This window comes from Muntiacus reevesi, chromosome 11 (assembly GCF_963930625.1).
Source record: "Muntiacus reevesi chromosome 11, mMunRee1.1, whole genome shotgun sequence".
Classification (NCBI taxonomy): Eukaryota; Metazoa; Chordata; class Mammalia; order Artiodactyla; family Cervidae; genus Muntiacus; species Muntiacus reevesi.
The window spans coordinates 68,452,400-68,467,433 of record NC_089259.1 but is presented as its reverse complement, the minus strand read 5'-3'; the positions used below and the strand labels follow the sequence as shown (position 1 = coordinate 68,467,433).

Here is a 15,034-nt window from a genome sequence, read left to right as displayed (position 1 = left end):
TTATCTAATATTTCATGGATTAATTGAACATAGATATTTGGAGACCTGTGTTTTAAAACTGCAGTTTTTCTTCTTCAACATCAGGAGGAGCAGTTATGTTCTATTACACTATGTTTAAGTAAAATTGCACATTCAGGGTATCTAAATTGGCATGCCCAATTGGCATATAGAAAATTCATTATGTGGAGAAAATTCATTATGTGGATGAGACATTCAATTATTCTTGGACTCTTGAGAAAGCTGTTCTTAACAATGATTCACAGTATAAACAAAAGTTTAATAGGAATATGCCCTTTGTGAGACTTAAAAACAGTTTCCAATAAAATAAAAAGGATGACATTAGCTGCAATACCAACGTGTGGAAAAAATAACTTGTGTCTTGTTTAGAGTTCCAGCATATTCTCTTCTTTTTTAGAAAAATAACTTTATTAGTTTATTTCTGGCCATGCTGAGCCTCCGTCGCCGTGTGGGCTTTCCTCTGGTTGCGGCAGACGCGCGGCCTTCTCCTCGCAGAGCTTCTGTGGTCCGCGCAGGCGCGGGGCGCTCAGCGTCAGATGTGACGCGTGCGCTCGGTAGTTGCAGTGCATGAGCTTACTTGCTCCACAGCCCGTGGGGTCTTCCCGGACCAGGGGGCAAACCTGGGACTCCTGCACTGGCAGGCAGGTTCGTTTACACTGAGCCACCGTAAGCCCATGACACATATTTTCTTCAGGCACATTTACTCTAAATATGACCCAAATGAAGAATTAAATCCCACTTAACATCAGAACTGTGCTTGTAGTTCTATTATTTGGGTCAGTTCTTTCAGGTACTTCCCCTCCTACATAACCATTAACCAAGGTCACTCATAAGGAGAAAGGCAGAGTTAGAGCCCCTTCCTCTCCCTTTCAGTTTCCAATTAGCAGGTTTGTTCATGAGCAGTAAAAGGGGTGAAAGGCGGGCAGCTTAAGAAAGAAAGAGAAAGAAGCAAATAAAGGTTATTTGTGAAAACAGATTCAGATCCTAGGCAGTTCAGGTTGGGCTGCCCCATGTGCTGTGCAGGCTGTGATCGCTTCAATTTGGAGCTCAATTTCTTATTTGCTTTTATAGTCTTATCCAAATAGAAAACTGGATTTCTAGCAATTCCTTCTATACAGAGCAGTTCTGCAAAAGCTGCTTATATAGCATCTCTTTTTGCCAGCCTTCCACTCTCATAACAATAAACTACAGCCACAGCCAACTTCAAGAAGCATCTTAACCTCTTGTACAAGGGATTCTGCCCCTCTTGTTGTTCAGTCTCTAAGTCTCTCAGTTTCCAACTCTTTGCAACCTCATGGACTGCAGCACTCCAGACTTCCTTGTCCTTCACTACTTACTGGAATTTGCTCAAACTCATGATCATTGAATTGGTGATGCCATCCAACCATCTCATCCTCTGTCGTCCCCCTCTCCTCCTGCCTTCAATCTTTCCCAGCATCAGGGTCTTTTGCAGTGAGTCAGCTCTTCCCATTAGGTGGCCAAATTAATGGAGCTTCAGCTTCAGCGTTAGTCCTTCCAGTAGGGGCTGACATAATCCAGGGCCCTAAAGAAATTCAAGAAGCATTTACTTTTCCCCCCCAAATATTGCTCAGATTGTCAAATCAACTTGACGATTAATCTGTTGTCAGGACACTGCCTGTGGTTTGTATGATGTCAACCTATTTTTTAGATAAATGCAGTCTGATTTTCTTGAACCAAGACATTTCCCAACTTTGTGTTTATGTATAAACAGCCCTCAAATGTCAGAGTCCGAGAGCTAAATGCACTCACTAATGATAACAACCCCAAATGCCCTGGGCAGAATATAAAATGCTATAGACTATTCAGTTCCAGTAATAATATTCTAAAATGTTCATTTTCTTCGTTTCCTATAACCATATAATAATGAATGGTTGGAATAGGCCTTTGTCTCCCTAGTAAAAGAGAATAATCAAACCACTTAAATACCACCAGTCCTACTACCCAAATTCTTCCTGACCTGCCCCTTTATGAAATATTGTCTGAGTTATGTTACTGGGAGATATTGTGTGCTGATGGGTTTCTTTCTGCCGTTAACAGGTTTGGGATTCAGGGACACGGAAAGAATATAGTTGGCCACGTGATTTGCTGAAACATAAAGACAGCCTATTTTACAAGATGGTGCAACAGCTGGGCAAGGAGGAGGCTGCTGTCCTCACCAAAAGGGCAAAATAGGTGAGCCTGATGCAGGAAGCTGTAATTAAAATTCACCTCCAGGGTTCACTCTTCACAAGATCTCCACCAAGGGTCTGGGAACAGCACTCTGTGCTCTTTTCAATTAGAAGCCACCAGAAAGGAAGCTTCCTGACTGGGTCTTAACAACTTGTGGCAGGTTGAAGGCTGGTCTGCTAAGAATCTGTGGCAGTGCTGGGGGTGGGGTTGTGAGGTGTGAACCCTTCTGTGTGCACAAACCTGTGCCTGAGACAGATTTTGGATTTGACTTTCCACATGTTCAGACTCTGGGTTGAGATTCTCATGGAGCACTGACCACTCTCATTCTGAAGACCCTTTACATTCATTCTGATTGGTGCTCAGCACATTTGTGATACAAGCTCTGTCAAGCAGTATCCAGGAAATTTGAGAGTTGAAGGGGAAAAAACTTGGAATATTTTGATTCTAGGAAGATCTTCTAGAGAAAGGTGTAGGTCTCTTCTGTTTCCTAATCTGTAAAGAAAATTCTTACCTGATATCACTTTCTCCCTAACTCTTTGTAGTTTAGAATTAAGTCCATTTGCACTGCCCCCCCCCCATACTTCCTCTACCTTCTAGAAGATGAAATTGTCATCAGGATAAATCAAGAGCTCAAAACACCTTCACACTGTAGTCTGAATGGTGCTGAAGGTTACAGAGCACTTTCTCAGAGACGAGGTGTGTGAATCGCTAAGCACTGTGTGTGGTGTGAGTAAGGGGCTCAGTGAGTAACAGTCAAGTCATGTGGTATCTTCCTAACAGAGGTGAGGTGGTAACCAAGGTCTGTTTTAGGAGACTTAGCCACTGTCATGCAGCCATCTGTAAGTCTTTCTGGAACCAGGTGGGAGTGGGTTTGGGGTTGATGGAAAGGTAGAGAGAGGGAAGGAAGGTCTGGTGTTCTTGCCCCTTAACATGTGTGGCTCAGGGTGGGATGTGGCTTACCCAACAAAAAATTTATCTCTGGATGTTAAATTATGGATGTATTTTCCATTCTTTATACTTTTCTGCCTTTCCCAGATTTTCACTTGAAAATAGAATAAGAGTATTTGTGTAATATTTAAAATGTCTTAAAGAAAACATGTTCCAGTATCTTAAGTACTGTCTTCTCTCAATCTTCCATAGAAATGAGGAAATGCAGAGCAGGACTTTCTGCTGCTCATCAGGTAGGAGACTTCCTGGGTCCCAGAGCTGGCTGAAGAGTTGGCAGAGTTAGAGTTTGTGCTTAGGTTTAGGGACAAGGAAGTTTGTATTCTGAACTTTTTTTTTTTATTGTAGTGGATTTTGCCATACATTGACATGAATCAGCCATGGATTTACATGTGTTCCCCATCCCGATCCCCCCTCCCACTTCCCTCTCCATCCCACCTCTCTGGGTCTTCCCAGTGTACTTTGTGTTTTTGTTTTTAATATTGTATTTTTAAGAGTCTAACCTCTACTCTAGATTTTTAATCTTTGTTTTTCAGTATTTGATATTAATTTTGGACATTTAAGAATCCAATATTCAGTACCCATTTTTACTCAGGAGTGTGATGATTACTCTCTCCCCTTTTTGACTTGCCATTTTCTCTCCCAGATCACCTCTATTTCCTCGCTCCCCCATCTCTTCTCAATCCAATTCTGTGAATCTCTCTGGGTGTTCTGGGCTACAGAGAACGCTTAGGGAACAGAGTGCTGCGTAGATCTGTCTCTCTCCTCTTGAGGCCCCCTTTTTCTCCTCCTGCTCATCTCTATCTCCTTCCTCCCTCTCCTCTTCTTCATGTAACTCTGTGAACGTCTCTGAGTGTCCCTCACTGTGGAGAATCCTTTCACCATTAACCTAGAAGCTTTATTATCAGTGCTGTATAGTTGGAGAAGCCTTGAGGCTACTGGAAGAATAAGACTGAAAGCCAGAGGCAGGAGACTTAAGCCCAAAACCTGAGAACACCAGAGAACTCCTGACTACAGGGAACATCAAGTAATAAGAGATCATCCAAAAGCCTCCATACCTACACTGAAACCAATCACCACCCAAGAGCCAATAAGTTCCACAGCAAGACATACCAAGCAAATTCTCCAGCAACGCAGGAATGTAGCCCTGAGCGTCAACACACAGGCTGCCCAAAGTTACACCTAACACATAGACCCATCTCAAAACTCACTACTGGACACTCCATTGCACTCCAGAGAGAAGAAATCTGGTTCCACGCAACAGAACACCGATGCAAGCTTCCCTAACCAAGAAACTTTGACAAGTCAATCGTCCAACCCCACCCACTGGGAGAAACCTCCACAATAAAAAGGAACCACAGACCACCAGAATACGGAAAGGCCACTCAAGACACAGCAATCTAAACAAGATGAAAAGGCAGAGAAATATCCAGCAGGTAAAGGAACATGAAAAATGCCCACCAAGTCAAACAAAAGAGGAGGAGATAGGGAATCTACCTGAAAAAGAATTTAGAATAATGATAATAAAAATGATCCAAAATCTTGAAAACAAAATGGAGTTACAGATAAATAGCCTGGAGACAAGGATTGAGAAGATGCAAGAAATGTTTAGCAAGGACCTAGAAGAAATAAAAAAGAGTCACTTAAAAATGAAAAATGCAATAAATGAGATCATGAACTTTTCATAAGTACTTACATTGTACGCAAATATTGAGAAGCTGAACAAGGAACTCTGTATTTTTTTATGCCTGAAATTCACAGAGTGCTTTTATCCACTAGAGTGTGTCACAGTCAGGCTATCGATCTCCCAAACCCTTTTTTGACCTGAGGCATTTCACATCAAAAAGAGATGTTCCCACCTATATGTCAAAATCTTCATTTTAAAACTATATTATCATGACATTGAGTAATGCAAAATAGAACACAGAATTTTAGATTGGTCCAGATAATAAGATAATAGGATTCAACCTTCTCTTTGTACAGATGAGGAAGCTAAGGTGCTTTAGAAGGAAGGTGGTCCTATGTGTATAACTGGTGTTAAGCTAGTTTGCAGCAGACACAGAATTATAAATTTGGTCTTTTAGTAAATATTTTAAATCAAGTGTAAGATACATCCTGAAGCAGACATAGGTCATAGAATTAGAAATCTTTTGATTCCAGGTCTTGCAATCCTGCACCTACTGTAAAAATATTAAGAATAAGTTACATTTGTGTAGTTCTTTATAATTTATTTTATACAGTTCTCACATGTATGATTTCATGTAATCTCATAATTGTCCATTTTTATCCCATGTCATGGATGAGGAGAGTGGGTCCAGGACTCACCCAAGGTCACAGAGCTAGTCCAGGAAGCACAGAGGAGGAATTGCTGAGGGAGGCTGGGTGCTGTCCTAGGCACTGCATTCTGTGTCGAACTTGAGAACACTGCTCCTATCAGGTGGTAGCCAAGGTAGGGCCAGTCACCAAAGTTCACAGGGTGGCAGAACCTCACTCTTGGATTTCAGTGTTGCCACTGGCTCAGGTCACCTCTACAGAAATAAATACATCTCTTAATTCTCATCCCATCTTGACATTACTTCTGCATACTCTGCATCCTCTTAGGAGGATAAACTGTCAGATTATCAGTTTTTTGAATGTGCAAGCATCAGATATCAATGTATTGTTCAGAGCTATAACACCGGGAAGATTAACCTGAGTCACAAAGTTTTCACTCTAATAGAACAGAATTCATTCATCTGAAAAGAAAACCCAACATCTAGGAGAAGGTGCCTCCACATCACATTTTCTTGAACTTGCAGCTCAGGTGAGCTGATCACTGTCTGATTGACCCTTTTGGATGATCCTTGAAATAGTGGAGAAAGTACTTTTTAGATACATAAAGCTAAAGGGGGCAGTAGTTTGCTAGGGCTGCCATAGAAAAACCAAAGAGTAGGTGACTTAAACAAAGAAACTTCTATCCTCACAGCCCTGGAGGTTGGAAGTCTGAGGTCAGGTGTCTGTAGGGTTGGTTTCCTCTGAGGTCTCGCTCCTTGTCTTGTAGACACCACCTTCCCTCTGTGTCTCACATGCTCTTCCCTCTGTGTGAGCCTGCGCCCTGGTCTCTTCTTATGAGAACTCCAGTCTTTTGGATTAGGACCCACCTGTATGATTTCATTTTAACTTTATTGCCTCTTTAAAGACGCCGTCTCTAAATACAGCCACGTTCTGAGGAACCATGGGGTTTAGGACTTCAACATGTAAAATTGGAGGTGAGAGGTTAACAGGCAGGAAGGCCAGGGGTCTCCAAAAGGAGGAAATAGGCTGCAAGTGTCAGACATTTTTTATCTCTCTCTTAAGCTGCAGAAGGAAACAAACTACTAGTGTAATATATTTTCCTCATCTCTATACAAATTTATATCTGCTAAAAAGAAATGCAAAAAGGCAAAATGATTGTTGTAGGAGGCCTTACAAATAACTGAGAAAAGAAGAGAAGCTAAAGGCAAAGGAGAAAGGGAAAGATATACCCATTTGAATGCAGAGTCCAAAGAATAGCAAGGTGGGATAAAAAATCCTTCCTCAGTGATCAATGCAAAGATATTGAAGAAAGCAGTAGAATGGGAAAGACTAAAGATCGCTTCAAGAAAATTAGAGCTATCTAGGGAACATTTCATGTAAAGATGGGTAAAATAAAGGACAGAAATGGCATGGACCTAACAGAAGCAAAATATATTAAGAAGAGGTGGCAAGAATACACGAAGAACTATACAAAAAAGATCTTCATGACCCAGATAATCACGATGGTGTGAACTTTCACCTAGAGCCAGACATTCTGGAATGCGAAGTGGAGTGGGCCTTAGGAAGCATCACTTTGAACAAAGCTAGTGGAGGTGATGGAGTTCCAGTTGAGCTATTTCACATCCTAAAAGATGATACTCTGAAAGTGCTACACTCAATATGCCAGAAAATTTGGAGAACTCAACAGTGGCCACAAGACTGGTAAAGGTCAGTTTTCATTCCAATCCCAAAGAAAGGCAATAGCAAAGTATGTTCAAACTATAGCACAATTGCACTCATCTCACATGCTACCAAAGTAATACTCAAAATTCTCTAAGTCAGGCTTCAACAGTATGTGAACTGTGAACTCACAGATGTTTAAGCAACTGGATTTAGAAAAGGCAGAGGAACCAGAGATCAAATTGCGAACATCCATTGGATCATTGAAAAAGCAAGAGGGTTCCAGGAAAGCATCCACTTCTGCTTTATTGACTATGCCAGAGCCTTTGACTCTATGGATCACAACAAACTGTGGAAAATCCTTCAAGTGATGGGAATACCAGACCACCTGACCTGCCTCCTGAGAAATCTGTATGCAGGTCAGGAAGCAAGAGTAAAAACTGGACATGGAACAACAGGCTGGTTCCAAATCAGGAAAGGAGTACATCAAGGCTGTGTATTGTCACCCAGTTTATTTAACTTATATGCAGAGTGCATCATGAGAAATGCTGGACTGGGTGAAGTGCAAGCTGGAATCAAGATTGCTGGGAGAAATATCAATAACTTCAGATATGCAGATGACACCACCCTTATGGCAGAAAGTGAAAAAGAACTATAGGGCCTCTTGATGAAAGTGAAAGAGGAGAGCTAAAAAGTTGGCTTAAAACTTAAATTCAGAAAACTAAGATCATGGCATCTTGTCCCATCACTTCATGGGAAATAGATAGGGAAACAATGGAAACAGTGAGAGACACTATTTTGGGGAGGCTCCAAAATCACTGAAGATGGTGACTGCAGTCATGAAATTAAAAGATGCTTGCTCCTTGGAAGAAAAGTTATGACCAACCTAGACAGCATATTAAAAAGCAGACATTGCTTTGCCAACTAAGGTCCATCTAGTCAAAGGTATGGTTTTTCCAGTAGTCATGTATGGATGTGAGAATTGAACCATAAAGAAAGCCGAGCGCTGAAGAATTGATGCTTTTGAACTGTGGTGTTGTAGAAGACTCTTCAAAGTCCCTTGGACAGCAAAGAAATCCAACCAGTCAATCCTAAAAGAAATCAGCCCTAATATTCATTGGAATGACTGATGCTGAAGGTGAAACTCCAATATTTTGGCCTCCTGATGCAAGGAACTGACCTATTTGAAAAGGCCCTGATTCTGGGAATGATCGAAGGCAGGAGAAGGGTATGGCAGAGGATGAGATGGTTGGATGGCATCAGCGACTCAATGGGCATGAGTTTGAGTAAGCTCTGGGAGTTGGTGATGGACAGGGAAGCCTGGCATGCTGTGGTCCATGGGGATGCAAAGAGTAGGACAGGACTGAGCGACTGAACTGAACTGAATCAAATTTAAAAAGAAGTTTATTTTAAAATTCTGTGTTGCCATAAAGATACCTGGTTTCACCTGAACTTAACTTTTCTCAAACCTTGAGCTAACCAACACATTTTTCTTCTGAAAATGTTTGTCTTAAACTATGTTAATAAACTATGTATTTACCCCAGACTCTGTCTTCAAGTGGGTTCCCCCTAAGACTCAGAATTGACTTGACAAACCAGTATGTTTTACTCATGCAAATGTTCTCTTAAGCTATGTCAGTGAAACTGTATTTGCTTAGAAACCTGCCTTTCTTCGAGATTCATGTTAATCACTTTATGGCCAGGGACAACTCACCTTGTGTCAATGTTATGTCAAAATGCAAGTTGTACGTGAGGGACCTGGTGCCACTCTCTGAGTTTTGAGACATTTCCTTTCTCTAATTAGCAGGCTGCTAGTAGCTATATGGATCTTCCCTATAGTTCAGACAGTAAAGAATCTGCCTGCAGTGCAGGAGACCTGGGTTAGATCCCTGGGTCTAAAGATCCTCTGGTGAAGGGAATGACAATCCACTCCAGTATTCTTGCCTGAAGAATTCCATGGACAGAGGAGCCTGGCGGGCCACAGTCCATGTGGTCACAAAGAGTTGGACACGACTGAGCGACTAACACTACTACTACTAGTAGCTATATAACCTCCACTTAAAGACTAGCAGGGGGCACTCTTTCTGTCCCCTTCTGATGTCTTTGTCAGAAGCTTTCTCTATCTCTTTTATACTTTAATAAAACTATATTAAACAAAAGCTCTGAGTGATCAAGCCTCATCACTGGCCCCAAATTGAATTCTTCTCCTCTGGAGGCCAAGAATCAAGGCGTCTTTCGTGGTTCAGCAACAGCCTTTCAGAGTGGACACAGTTCTGCTCCAAGAATAAATGCCTGTCATCCATTCTGTTCTGTGATGAAGTAGCTCAGGTTGAGGCTTTTTGAAATTTCTTTGTTCCCAGTGTGTAACAGAGGTGTCACTTGTCTATTCGTGAAATCACCTAATACAGCTCAGAAGTTATAAAATTCTCATATCCTAGCTCTAGGAGCCTGGTCCAGTTGGATAGATTGAGCAGGCAGTTAGCATCCACGTGGCCTTGTGTCCCCCAGAGTCTCTGAGCCTCAGGTCCTCACCTGTAGGTAGAGCAGGATTACAGCCCTGCTGTCTTCTTCACATTTATCACAGGGATCAGATGAGAGAGCAGATGCTTAAGTGCTTTGAGAATATAGAGTATTCAATGGTATAAAAGTGAGATCATTTTGTAAAAGGCTGTAGGTAGAAACCTTGCCTCCCAATAATAAAACAAATATACCTATAGTTCTTCTAGGTCACTTTAGAGACTTTAAATCAGGGGTCCCCAACTGCTGAAGATCTTTTGCAGTATTCAGGTATTTCAGACCATGAAACAAAGTCCTTTTCAGTTAAAAGTTACTAAAAAAAATATTTTCTTTATAAAAAAATTGTATTGAGAAGGGTTGTGGAGAAAATAACCAGATGATTTTGGAACGAATATTAAGCAGTAGAAAATGAAATGAATTTTCTTTTGTTCCTTTAACTGTTTTTAGTTTCACCAAAAGAATACTTAAATATATAATCACAAAATCTGTCTAGCTTTTGGAGGAGGGTGATGATATTCAATTAACCAACCCCCCACTCCCACCAAAGGCTTTTTTTAAAAGTGCTTCCATTACAATGGAAATAGCCTCAGATTTCAGCCAGTGGGCCCAAGCATTCTTGGAGGGTTTATTTTTCTCCTTAAGTGACATTTAAATATATAGCATTTCATATGCAGAGCTGTTTTGGGGTTAGCAGGTTATGTTAGCAACAAGAGAATAAGAAAGTGCACTTACTGTGAAGTGTCCTAGTGCTTTTCTGTTTCATGTGTGAAGTTCAATCTGTCATGATAATTTTGTTTACAGCACCCACAAATGCACTTGCAGTCAGGTTTTATAAAAGAGATCTGGAATCATATGTCTAAGCAACCCAGTTTGTGACATGAGTCAGCCTCTGATAGATGGTATATTTTCTGTTTTAAAAACTCAAACAAAACTCTTCACATTCTTCTTTGAGGAAAAAGAGTTACATTTGAAGTCAATTTTCACCCAAACATGTTCAGAGATAAGACTTCACAAGCCCTGACATTATTTTATTTTGTTATGTGCATCTGTAAGGAACCGAGATACAATACAGCTACTAAAAACTGATGATTGTAGAACTTGACAGCACTTCATTTACTTTGTGTTCTGATTATACACTGAGAAAACTTATATCTCTTCCAGTTCAGCTATAATTTGGTAGAATTCAAGAGCTCCAAGGTCTGGCAGAAATCTGTCCTATTATTGGGTATCATCTTATGTTTTAGAGAAGCCTCTTGGTTGAGTCATTGTTAAAGCATTTGATTCTCTTTTCATTCTTGGGACCCACTATCCACAGATCACATTTCTTTAGGCCCTGTAACTGCTTTGCCGCATAAATTAAATGGCAGGATATTTCATACAGATATGCTAGTGTTTCAGTGTCTGTCATTCAGAGTTTATGAAATATAAAGATAACAACCTGATATTAACATCCAAATCTATTGTGCTCCTTTTATGTCCCAAAATGACAGACCCTTTTCAGATGCTAGTTTTCCTATCCTCTTTGTTACTCTATTTTTAATTTATTTCAGGGAATAAAATGATTTTGCTTATCAGTTTACTGTAGTGATAAAGCATATCTTTGAATCAGAATGACCAGAAATCTAGTAGATCTACAGGTTATCTGGCATTACATTCAGCCCCACTGAGGGTTTTAGTGGGGCTGCTTCCTCCGTAGAATAAATACAGCCCTGGTTTTTTAAAACTGTGCCTCCAATAGTGATATGATTACCTCACATGAAGAAGAAAACCTAGAAATGTGTTGCCTTAGGAGGAGGACTTTAAAACTTTTAAACATGTTGTTTTCATCTTTTCTTCCCTCAGGTGTACTTCAAAAGGACACAGCCAGATATTACTCACAGTGAACTTGTGGTTATGAATCTATCCAGTGGACAACCCTCAGCCTTAACAATTTTTGAGTCAACATTGTGATTTTACCATAAGTTTGTGATTCTACCATAAGTTTTTTCCAACAGGTTTTGCCTAAACTATATTGCCTAAACTATATTCTACTTTTTTTTACACCAGCAACAAATATTTACACATAGTTCTCCAACTTCATTCAATGATTTCAAGCTCTTGAAAAAGGATTTATTATGTTTATTTAAATGTTATATTACTCACTTTCTTATCCCAATCAGAGGTACAGGCCACCAATAAAAGCTGTCTCCCAGGTTTTGTGTCTTGAGAGACTCTGGAGCTAAACTAATTTTCTAAGATTTGAGACAGAGTTGTCAGAGATTTTTTTTTTTTTTTTTTTGCTGTTTCCAGAATTACATATTACTTTTCAATTATATCAGGGATTCTGTTTACTTGAAGACAGTGTGAAGTTGCTGTTTTGTGTCATCACTTCCTTTAACATGACTAGGATCCATTTTTCCACCAAAAGACCTCTGGTTAAAATACTACAGATAGGAAAAACATATAATATACTATAGTTTAAGTAACACAAAAAACAGATATATGGTTAAATACAGAAGGACAATATTATATGTTCTAAAAGAGAAGGAAGAGAAAATATGCTTTCTTAAAATAGGACCCCTTCTAGGGGATTTGCTAATGAAAGACAGATGTGTGCTAGACTGTCTTCTAGATAGAGGATTTTATTTTATTTTACTTTATTTTTTACATTACAAATTGTGGTAAAGTATATATAACATGAAATTTACCATATAACCATTTTTAGTCACACAATCCAGTGGCATTAATCACATTCACAGTGTTCTGCAGCCACATTGTCTGGGTAAATTTTGGTACTTATGTTTTTCCTCTTCAGTGTGTTATTTCTGCAGTCATTTTGATAAGTTTCATTTTTCTAGGAGGAATCTGTTTCCTGTGAGTTTTGGGCTTGATTGACATAAATTTATTCACATTGTTTTATATGTTTAATCTCTGCAGCATCTCTAACTGTGTTCTTTTGGCTTTTTAATGGCTTTCTTTTAGCCTTCTTATTTATTAATAAACTTGCATAACTTTTTCCTGTTTTCAAAGAATCAACTTTTTGCTTGATCAATGCTCTTTTTTCCCCTAGTTCATCATATCATTCTGTCTTTCCTTCAACTTTTCCTTAACTTTGAGGTTTTTTCCTCTAAATTCTTAAATTGAAAAAAGATTAATAATGTCATCATATAAGTATATAAAGCTGACTTTTCCCCTAAGATCCACTTTAGCTGCAACCTGCAAGTTTTGGTACTCACCACCATCAATAGCCATAGTATTATGTATTTTCTAATTCCTAATTTAATTCATTAACTATATCTTTTACCCATGGGTTATTCATAAGTATAATGTTCTCTAAATTTCAAATGCTAATGGATTTTTTCTTTTAGATTGAACCATGTGGAACTGCTAACATTGAGTCTTTTTATAAGCTATAAAATGGCACTTTCATATGGTTCAACATATAGTTGTTTTTTGTTATTAATATATAACTTAATTTCATTTGGTCAGACAACATTAGATTGTAAATGTTAAACCAAAGGTAACCACATTCACACTAAAGGTCCTTGTTTCTACCATTTTGTATTTTATTGGGGGGGGGGGAGTTAAAATGTTATAAGTACATGTGTAACCAATAGTTTTCAATAAAAATCCTCCCCAAATACTGGAATGTTTTCTAATACATGTTGCAGCAGGTTCTCTGGGATGCAGACTCGGATGGAGTTTAGTGCTGGGATGTGTATCAGGGTTGCCCTTAGGGTCAACACTATGGAATCAGGAGGGAAGAAACAGGGTAAGGCAGAGGGAAGGATCAAGCTGGATCACTGGCCAGACGACCTGAGCTGACCCCATGGGAGTTTGGAGTGACAATGGCCCTTCAGAGTTGTCCTGACACATCCAATGACCAGGCCTTTATACCTCCACCCGGATGGGTCATTGCACACAGGCTGCCCCCAGAGGGGCTGGTGGCTTAAGGTTGCCCGCTGGGAGCACTTGCAGCTGATGGACAATGAGTCCCTGAAGGGAGGTCAGGACAGCACTTCTCTATGTCCCCCCTGGGCATGTATCACAGCTCCAGAGTGGGTAATGAGGGTGTACTATGGGGGAACTCTTGATGACTGATGTTTAAGTCAAAATGATGAGTCAGTGATTCTCCTCAATACCCTAAAAATAGAGAAGGTCCATGTAGGAGAGATATCCTCATTCTCGAGGGTCAACCCAGTTGTCACCTCTTCTAGGAAGTCACATTAAGATCAGTCATCATCCTAGGTAACTCCAATTTGTGTATTACCCTGAGCACCTCTCGTGTTAAACTGAACCGTACTTGGTTAGTGTCCTGTCATCACCATTTTGAGATACTTCATTTTTAAACAAGGGTCCTGTTCTTTCTGTTGTGCATGTAGCCTGCCCTGACTGTGAGTGTTCACACGTGGTCTTTTTCTCACTAAACTAAGTGAGAAAAAGACTTGAAACTGTGCCCTGTTCACATTTTAATCATGTCTTCCAGCAGAGTATCTGTGCACAGAGGGTGCTCAGTAAATATTTGTTGAATGAATAAATGATGACTAAGAGCAAGTCTTCCTTCTCAACTTTATAATTTTGAGATGTTAAGAGGTAGCCTGGGGTAACAGAAAGCCCTGGTTATAGAGTCAGTCACACTGGTCCGTCCTTTCTCTACTACTCACTAGCAGTGTGGGTGTGGGAAAGCAGTAACCAGCCAAGGTGCCAGGACATTAGAATGGCATCATCCTTGACAAAATAGCCTCTGGACATCCTACAGCCACGTAGTCTTAGTTATATGCTTGGGTAAGCATCTCAACCTCTGAATCTCAGCTTCTTTGTCTGGAAAATGAATATAGTTCCTGCTTTTGAACCATTGCTTTGGTTGGGATGATGGATGACCTAAGGGCATCCAAAGACACAGGGTGAAATCACTGACCTTGGCGATTCTTATCATTCCGAGAGGAGAACAGGATGAGTGTGGATGAAGGAGGTTTGTAGGCTGTAGAAGGTGTACTTGAGGAGGTCCTCATCTGATGGCCTAAACCAAACTGTTCCTCCTTCACATGTAGTTAAAATCATACAAGCACATGGGGAGGAGCACAAGCTCTGGAGTCAGGGACAAATCCTGACTCCTCTGGGCACTGACTGGGTTTGGACACAAGTTCTGCTACCTAGTAAGCGTGGGCTCTTAAGGTTGGGAAGCCCACTGCACTTCAGTGTCTTTGTCTGAAAGTTGAGGTGGGGATAGTGTGATTCTCAGAGGGCTGCTGCAATGATTAACTATGACAGTGACACAGTGTGGACTGTGCACTAGTGTCAGTCCATGACCTGTTTGTAATCCGGTTAGAAATAAGTACAGGAAATTCAAGAAAGCTAGAAACTCACAACCATCTGTATTGCTGTGACATCCACCCTCAGGATGGGTGGGATCCTGAACACCCCGGGGACCAGTGAGTGTTGCTCTTGCAGG

General features: G+C 40.3%; 1 protein-coding gene across 1 annotated transcript in view; it reads left to right on the top strand.

The window, feature by feature from the left end:
• LOC136144515 (ATP-binding cassette sub-family C member 4-like) overlaps window positions 1-11,579 on the top strand; it is a 150,191-nt gene extending 138,612 nt beyond the window's left edge. The window contains exons 30-31 of the mRNA XM_065902421.1: window positions 2,077-2,211; window positions 11,446-11,579. Of these exons, the coding sequence (XP_065758493.1) occupies window positions 2,077-2,211 (135 nt within the window). The 3' untranslated portion in view covers window positions 11,446-11,579. The remainder of the gene's footprint in view (window positions 1-2,076; window positions 2,212-11,445) is intronic.
• The last annotated feature ends 3,455 nt before the right edge of the window (window positions 11,580-15,034 follow it).